Source organism: Neopelma chrysocephalum, unplaced genomic scaffold (genome assembly GCF_003984885.1).
Source record: "Neopelma chrysocephalum unplaced genomic scaffold, ASM398488v2 Primary Assembly neopelma1_141, whole genome shotgun sequence".
In the NCBI taxonomy this organism is placed as follows: Eukaryota; Metazoa; Chordata; class Aves; order Passeriformes; family Pipridae; genus Neopelma; species Neopelma chrysocephalum.
In genome coordinates this window covers 2575342-2584257 of record NW_020897803.1, presented here as the reverse complement: position 1 = coordinate 2584257, position 8916 = coordinate 2575342, and the positions used below count along the sequence as shown (strand labels likewise).

Genomic DNA, 8916 nt, shown 5'->3' with positions numbered 1-8916 from the left:
CACCTGCTTCCCTAGATCCCCAAATATTAAGAATAAAAACTCTGATTATTTCAGACCCTTTTGCAAACATACACTTCTTAAAGGCTGGCAAACTAAACTCAGAATTAATTACAAATCCATGGTGAGTAAACTCACTGTACTGAAGAAATTTAAAAGCTGAACTTTCTAAGAATATTAGGATTAACTGCGTAGAAGAAGAGTGGAGATAAATGGTATTTTTACCCTTATGTGGATAGAATAGAGTGAATAAAAAGATTTCTAATGACCCTAAACAGTGGACCTCAACTACCTTCATAAGTTGCTTGACCTCATCATCTAATTTCAAAGTGATACAGCAGTGATGAACCTCAGTTGTTCAATTCTAATTAAAAGCAAATAATGACATTTGCTAACCAAATGCTTCTTTAATGAAGACAGTAGTTGCTTGATTGCAAAAATCCAAAACATAACCTGATCATGCAGTAAAAACATTTGTATGTGTGTTTTTTATGTCTGTTTCACAATTAGGAGTCCTGGGAGTCAGACAGAGTGATCGATGCATTCAGGTTTGCAAAGTCGAGAGATTTGCTATAGCAACTTAAGAGACCAGTGCAGGGGCAGCTACTGGTTATTCTCTTGGAGGAGTCCAGGCAACTGGAGAAGAGCAAAGATCATCTTCAGCTTTAAAAAGAGGAGAAAAGCAGAGCCAGGCAATTACAGAGTAGGTATGCTAACCTCAAATACCAAAAAGATATATATATCTCACACAATACATTTCTAAGCAGCTGGAGGATTACAAGGTCTTAAGAAACCAACTAAGATTTGTCAAGAATAAACAAATCATGTCAAACACATCTAATTCATTTCTGTGACAGGATAATCTAAAAAGTAGTAGATGTGATTTATCTTGTCTTTACTAAGACTTCTGGTGCTGTCCCACATGACATTCTTATGAGCTAACTGGGGAAATATGGGCTATTATGAAATCATTTTAATGTGAAAGCAGAGTGAGCTGAAAAATTCCTTGTACTGAGTATTCTTCATTTATCAGATGTTGTCTGGCCATCTGAAAAACACAATGAAGAAGGCAGGAGAAAGCTGTCCTTTGTGTTTTGTGCTGTTCACCATTTGCATTAGTAACCTGGAATGATAAGCATGTGCATATTTATATGTGTGAATGAATCAGGGCTGAGAGAAATATTTCTAGGATAAATATTTTTAAATAGGCAAAGTAAAATTCATTAAGAAATACCAAAGAATTGGACCAAGGACTGAAAAAGGAATGGAGTACACACATATTAAATGAGGAATTACTGACCAGGCAGTGATAGTTTGGGAAGGATCTGAGGAATTAGAGTCGCTGAGAAAATGAAAGGAAGTCAATAGTATGGATATTTGTCTGAACTAACAGGAGTGGCATATGTGAGACAGCAGAAGTAATTGTCTGATTTCATTTGGCACTGCTTGGGCTTTTAATGGTATAGATATCTAGGTCTGGGCATCATCGTTGAGAAGAAATGCAAAGTGGAAAAGCACCTTTTGGGCACTACTAAGAAAACACAACAAGCACATCCGAATTTGTGGAACTCATTATCAGCAGTTTATCTCTTGAGATTTGAGCTGAAACAAGGTTCTGCTGCTCTTCATGTCAATGCATCCTACTTGCCATTCCAGAACTGGCTACGAGTACTAAAACTGTTTTACAGTAAAGGCAACAGTTATAAAAACACCAATAGCCCTTGTGCCCTCTAGGATATAAAGCAAATACAATGTCCCAGTAAAGATAAAGGGACAGACACAGGTCAGTGTAACACAGCTGCAAAAGTGAAAGCTATTCACAGTGAAAATGGTTTGTACACTGCGTAGTTTAGAGCCTCAGAGCTGCTTCCCTGTCTTTCAAATATTGCATTTATATATAAACCCACTCATTAGAAGTAAAAATGGCACCATATGTATCCCCCACAGCACAGCATGAGTCACACCAATGCTAGGAAGAACAAGTGGATCTCAGTCCAGCTGTTGTCATTTAAAGTCAAGTCCAATTCTGAGCCACTCTTTTCTGTGATTCCCATTTCAATTGAAGATACCAAGAAAAATGCCAAAAAAAAAGTATGTTACACTCATGTCCATAAAATTTATCAACTTACAGACTCCAGGACAGGTATGTCATTCATTGTTTTGCACCAGTAAGCAGAGCAGTGTACAAAAGCATGCAAAATCATTTATGGTACAGAAATTCCTCTGTAAATTCAAGGAACTGGCAAACATCCAAACCACTCCTATTTTTCTAGGGAAAGAATTCCTGAGTGTTGCATGTTGGTGTTTTCGAAGACCCTGTACTTCTGTGAAGCATAAAGAAACAACTTGGTGGGGACATAAAACCAGGGCTAAATATCTAATACAGATACTCAGAGGCAAGAAATGGTCATGGGGTTAAATTACAGTAAGCTGTGGGCTATTTTATTTTGTCAAAAAGTACATCTTTTACTCGATTCAACATAGTAATAAGATGAAAAGAGGTCCACTGGCAAGGGAGGAAAAAACCCCAAAATTTTGGAAATACTTGACACAACTAAAATAAATGACAGCTTTTTCAATATCCCATAAGCAGGCTGTAGAAGATGATGATTTTCAGTATCCATGGAGAAAGTAAAGTCTTTGAAGGTCAGTTAAGCACAAATGCTGGTCTGTTTAGTTAAAACCTGCACTGCTTGTTTCTTTTAATAGATAATATAGGTAATATCTAGCTTTCACTCTGAACCCATGCTTTAACACTCAGAATGTATCCATATTTAATTACAATTTTATCACACTAATCAAATAAATTTACTTTGTCCTCCAAGCAATCATCTCAGTATTCCAGTATGTAAAAAATACTTTCATTATGTTTATTATAAAAATATAAATGTTTCCACTACAAATCATTTTACATTAGTAAGAGGCCATCTACAATTGCACAATATATAATCTAAATAAGTAAGTAATGCTTTGAAATACAAGTTAAAGTAAATACATATTGCCAATCAAATCACATCTATACATTGCTTATTGAATGCTAAGTTACAGCACAAAAAACTAGATATGTTAACAGAAATAAATAAAAATGGAAACTATATTTAAAGATACAGAACCAATAATAGGGCATGTCATTTTATGAGCAGTTGCCTTTTGCTTGATGTCAATAAATGATGCAAGTCCTGTACAGGAAGATGGCCACACAAATTCTAGTTTCTCTACTCCACAATGAAGAATTGTACACTGCTATGTATACATATGTACACAGGGACAGGGAGTATAGGATACTTGCAACAGAGGCCACTTACAGTACAAATCAACTTCTTGACAGGGAGAGAAAAAATAAATGTATTTTAAAACTCTCTACTAACAGCAAAGAAAAGCAAAATTGAATCTCTTTTTTTTTCTCCCAAGCATCAGTGAGATTTAATCTTTATGCTGAGCATGCCTAAACAGTGGGCAAGGAACACGACATGATACATGACAGGAGGAAATTGAGGGTGGTTGGTGCAAAGTTTTCAGTCATCATCTAAAACTCTAAGAACTGGTTCTGGGTTTTCAGGAGTGTTTCACAGATGTCTGCCCCCCCAAGCCCAGCCTCCTCGCTCCCACCCTCCAGCAGCAGAATGAAGCTGAAGAGAAATGTCACGAGGAACGTGTTAAAAGAGCTGTCCCCACACAGATAAGGTTTGCAAATGGATTTTGGTCACTTAAATTCACTGGTAGTGTCTGATTCAGAGCAACCTCAACCTGAAGAAAAGAAAGATTCTGAATGAACTAAGCAAGGGAAAACACAGCTTTTCTATTCAGCATGCTGCATTTTGCCATAGATAGTGGCAGATCAAGAGAAGTGTTCTTTACATCTTAAATGCTTTATTTTAATTTTCTTCAATTTTTCTTTTTTCTTTTTAAATTTCAACTTACTTTAAAATCTATTCATTTTTCTTTCAGAGAGTATTCCTAATTATTATCCTGTGAGTGTGTTTCAAATCCAGTCTTTTACAGTTTGTTTACTGCCAGCACTCATGAAGAAGTCCCTAACTCTGCTTCTATTTAGTAATGTCTGCTAAATGTTGTGTCTCTATGTTTCATAAGTCCTGGACCCAGAAAGAACAATTTCAGCCCCACAAACCCTAGAAACTACTTCTTCCCTAAGCTTAGGAGTTGGGAAGCTACGTGGAAGATGCTGAAGATGGGGGAGGGCTCTCACACCCCACCTCCCAGTTTCCTTTTCCACTGAGAGATGTGAATGCTCTCCTAAAGACAGGCTCCTTCCTGCTTTCTTTCAAGGAACAGGTGCCCAAGGGGCCTGTGCCAAAAATTCAGGTCCCCTACAGGATGGCAGCACCTGGACAGGGGTGTTCTAGATCAGATGTATGTAAAATTACAATCCAAAGCCCCATTTCACAGCTTAAGTCATCCTTTTAAACAATCTACTCCACCCTGGCTGCAAGTCATCACCTCAGCATAACTCCCTGTGGCTGTAGTAACACCTCCCAGTTCCCAGAACTGGGAGCAGAGCCTTCCAGATGGAATATCTCCCAGTGAACTCAAAAAGCATCATCAGCTAATGCAGGATGCAACAACCCTGGCTCTTTTTTTATATTTTTAGGCAGATACACCTGAACACAACCTAAGAATAGGGGTCCTTATTAAGGCATAAAAACAGGCTTTCGGGAAGTAAGTGAGATGTGCCTGAGCGGGGCAGATACTGATCTAGAGATTGATACACACACAAGTGGCAAAACTCAAGCCTGGCTTAAAATACCACTCACAGCAAATAGAAGAAATCCCAACAAGTCCACATGCTTTGTCTACTGTCAGAGCTGGAAAAAAGACCATCTTTCTTTCCTTCTGTATTTCATGTATTATGAGTATAAAATTATTTAACCCTCAGACAATTTCTCAGGTTGAACAAACGAAGTTTTGATAACATTTGGCACTTGGCAATAATACAGCCAGGTTAAGGTATTTAAGCATAAATATAAACAATAATGGAAAAAAAAACAAACCAAACCCCAAAGAAAATAAATAAGCCTATTAAAAATTAAGACTTGTTTCTATTTAAATGAACATAGTTAGGGAAGGTAACATAATGGTGAAAATCTTTTGTCAACTAACTCAAAGTCACTACAAACTTTATTTCTGTGTTCCTTCCTGAAGCTGAAATAGCATGTTACAATGACATTATAGTAAATATGGCCAGACAGGTTGTGAGGTATAGTCCTCTATTTTCCTTGCTTCTAAAGAAATAAAATACCTGTTACAGATCTCTTCTGTATAAAAATACTGCAAGTCTTTATTTCTTCTTGTTTGCTGTATAGATCAAATACACAGCTTTTATGTCCATGTTTGCTTTTTGTGTTATTCAGTCACTCAAAATTCAAATGGCTCTAGGTTTTAGTAAGACTGGTTTTTACTTGGTAGAATTTTTTAACAAATTTTTTTCTTTCGAAATTTGTCGTCTGCATTAACAGTCAGTCAAGAGCACCCACCCTTTAGGATTGACAGATAGAAAACAAGTTTGCTCCTATTTTTAAGGCATTTATACTCAATACTTGAGTGTCTCAGTGGGTTTGAAATCTCAACCATTACATTTCCAAAGCTGTTGCAAAGAGCTCCTTTAAATTCTGCCGTTTATCAGCCATCACTTTTGACCAGTGACGCAACTTTTCTCTGTTTTTCTCTCCTGAGCAACATCATTTTGGTACCTTACACAGGAACAGGACTGTTCTTTGTGTGAGTTTCTAGAGCTTTGATACTGCTAACGACCTTCTTTTGAGGCCCCACAACTGTAACTCCAACTTTCTTCACGTCACTGGAAAAAAAAGAGAAGAATTATTGTGAGTGAAATACTGTCTCTGTTTCCCAGCACCGATCTGAGCAATCAGCAATCAAGTTGCTCATTTTGCACTGAAGGAGCCTCCAGGTACAGTGATTTTGCTGAAACACAAGCACCTGTTGTGAAAAATACTGAGCCCCTGTATGAAAATACAAGGGGGACACAAAAAAAGAGTGAAACCTCATTTAGCCTTGTTGTGTTTGCTTACCTGGAGGAGAAGACAATGAAATAGTCTTCTCCAGTGACACAAGCATTGGGATTTCAGGGCAAAGGGTTCACTCCTGGGCCAGCCTCTCTAACACCTCCATCCCCCTGTCAACCTGATTGCTTTTCCTGGGCACTGCTGACATTTTCCATTATATTCTGAGCCCTCTGAATGTTCCCCTGAACTCTGCTATCAACATTAAGACGTAGGGCTACATGGCTAAGCTTCCAGTGTCCACCCTGTCTTTCACCTCTTGTTTGTCCAGAAGGTCCAGCCTCGTTGTACCTTGTACAACACAAAGTGGTTTCACACTTGTGAAGGGCTAATTAACCAGTGGCTCACAGGAAATTGGGCATTCCTAGAAGATTTCTGCACTGTCCCCAAAGGGTAATTGTTATAAAAAGCCATTAGCACCCTTTTTATAGTTGCAATAATACAGTAATTAACGGCATTGATGTGTTTAATTGTTGGTACCACAGCTGCTTACTTCTTCATAACTTGTATATCCAGTTAGCCCAGCAAGGAATTAAGATTTCATTTGGCCTTAACTTCATATCTGTACTTGATGCATTTTCAGGTGCAGAAAGAATAATACCCTACTCTCCCTTATCACTAGAACAAAGGTGGATTGCATTTAAAATGTAATAACATTGCCAGTTTTAAACTTCCAACTGTATCATGTTTAAATGTCAAAACTGGAGGCAGGAGGGAGTTCAGCCCCTGAATTATTATTAACATGCAGGAGGAAAACAGTTACAGAGAGTGTGAACTATCTCACATGGTTTGATGGAATATGGGATGGGCAATAAAGAAAAAGATTGGCACATGTGCCAGCTGTGAAGAAACGCTCATATGAAAGGCAGAATATAAAAAACCAAGAGAGAAACTCCTAAACTGTGAGTAAAATAAAGTGATGCTGGTTACCAGATGGTTAATGTACTACTGTATCAGAAGAAAGAGGGAATTTCCTTGTCTTTATTGAGAAAAAGCTATAGGACCATGGCATTTGCACAGGTTTCCTGCAGGTGTAGAGTGAACTACAATAATTTGCTTTTGTATCTTTAAATGCAAGAACATTTTAGCTAACAATTGGTAACTCTGTATAAAAACGCTACTCTTATGCTTATGTTTTAAACTTGTACCTTCAGCCAAAACAGATGATGAAGAGCCACAGCCCATTCCAACTTACTCTGTAGAAATCTTGGCTATTGTGTCACAGGAACTGTACTCCACCCCCGTGAAAATGTCCTTGCACTGCCCTGTCCGAAAACCATTGAGCCAATCCCCCGTCGTACGGAAGGCTGAAATGTCAATGCTGCTTTGGTCCAGGAGAAGATTTGATGGCCTGAAATAAATAAAAAAGGAATGCAATGAAACTTAGGGAGCAGGGATACACACAGATTTATTTTGTATCTAAACTTAGATCTAAACAAAAGCTTCCAGGCTGGATGTGGCTTTGCTATTCATCTGTGTAAGCTACAAATGAACTGTACTGATGCTGGCAGCTCTGACAAATGCTGTGTCATCATCATGCTTAAGAACACCAGCTTCTCATGCCTGAAGCATCACCAATTCATTAAATGCTCATTTAAACAAAGCATTAACAAAGACAAGACTTAGATTATATATGTGTGTTTCACTTAGTCCAAAGCAACAGACAAACGATGCACACTCTGGGCTCCAAGTCAACCATGTTGATAGAATTTACTCATATGAAATATCCAGAATATTGCAGCCCACTGAAAAATCCCAAATGCTGCTACTAAGTTAGAAGCCCAAATAGTAAAACACTAGTGGCTTTAAAAAAATAGTACCAAGCCTAAAAATCAAATGTTAAGTGAATGTGTAAGGCAAGTGTAACAGCACAAGACTTGCACTCTGCAGTGCAGAGGGGCAGAAATAAGGAGGTTTGTGATAAAATACACTCAGTCAAATGTAAAATGCAATTGCCATGCCTAGTTTAAAGCTGATGCTCACTCTGAGACTGAAACTTCCACAGGGATATCGTACAAATAATTTAGAAGTGAGAACCAAATCATCCTCTGCCTTTGAAATTAATGTGATGCTCATGAAGGATTCTGAACTGCCATAATTTGTATCCAAGTTGTCTACTAGAGACAACAATGAAGAAATCAGTTAGAAACACAAAAAAAAGCAACAGAAGACACCAGAAACCTACCCTGCCCTCAAAACACTAAAGAAGGGAAAGCACAGCATATCTGCACTAACACAAAGACTGAGCTGAGGACAGAAGAAGCAGCACACTTCATGTACTGTTCTCATGCTAAAACCATATCTTAGATACCTTCCTGATACCCAGCTTTAAACACCCTCCAGTTAAAGGCTCAGGCTTGATAATCATGCCCAAGAAAATTTTAATCAGTAGCTATAAGGTCTGCATTTTGTTGACTACTGTTTGTCCCACAAAGAGCTAATGCTTTTTATTTATAGTTTTCTGGGTATACTGTCTGGAATCCCAAGACATTAATTAAGAGTATTTATGAAGTGTTCTTAATGATAAAGCATGGATTTTTTTTGTTTCCGAGCCTAGTATGCTTTTTTAACTGAAGTCTAATAAAACAAGGTCTGACTCAAGAATCACTAATGAAAAAAAAAGTATAAACAAGTTGAAATAGAACAGGTCTCTAGGATTAGGAATTAAGAATGGCCCAAAAGAGCTTTTATGTTTATTACTTGGATCAAAGTATCATCATGACAAAAAAATATGACCTAATTTTAATGCAAGTGACCTCGGAATAACCAGCAATGTAAAGTATCATTTTTCTTCTTGTAGGAATCCAAACAAAAATTAGTTACTTTCCTCCTCAGAGAGGACATCTGGACTGTTTATCAATGAACAGGAATTTGCCTCGCT

General features: G+C 37.7%; 1 protein-coding gene across 2 annotated transcripts in view; it reads right to left on the bottom strand.

Annotated features, from left to right (window-relative positions):
• Nucleotides 1-2135: 2135 nt before the first annotated feature.
• EPHA3 (EPH receptor A3) overlaps nt 2136-8916 on the bottom strand; it is a 206343-nt gene continuing 199562 nt past the window's right edge. For both annotated transcript variants that reach the window (XM_027699756.1, XM_027699755.1), the window contains exons 16-17: nt 7231-7386; nt 2136-5812 (exon numbers count right to left, since the gene is read on the bottom strand). In XM_027699756.1, coding sequence (XP_027555557.1) covers nt 5707-5812; nt 7231-7386 — 262 coding nt within the window. In that variant the 3' untranslated portion in view covers nt 2136-5706. The remainder of the gene's footprint in view (nt 5813-7230; nt 7387-8916) is intronic.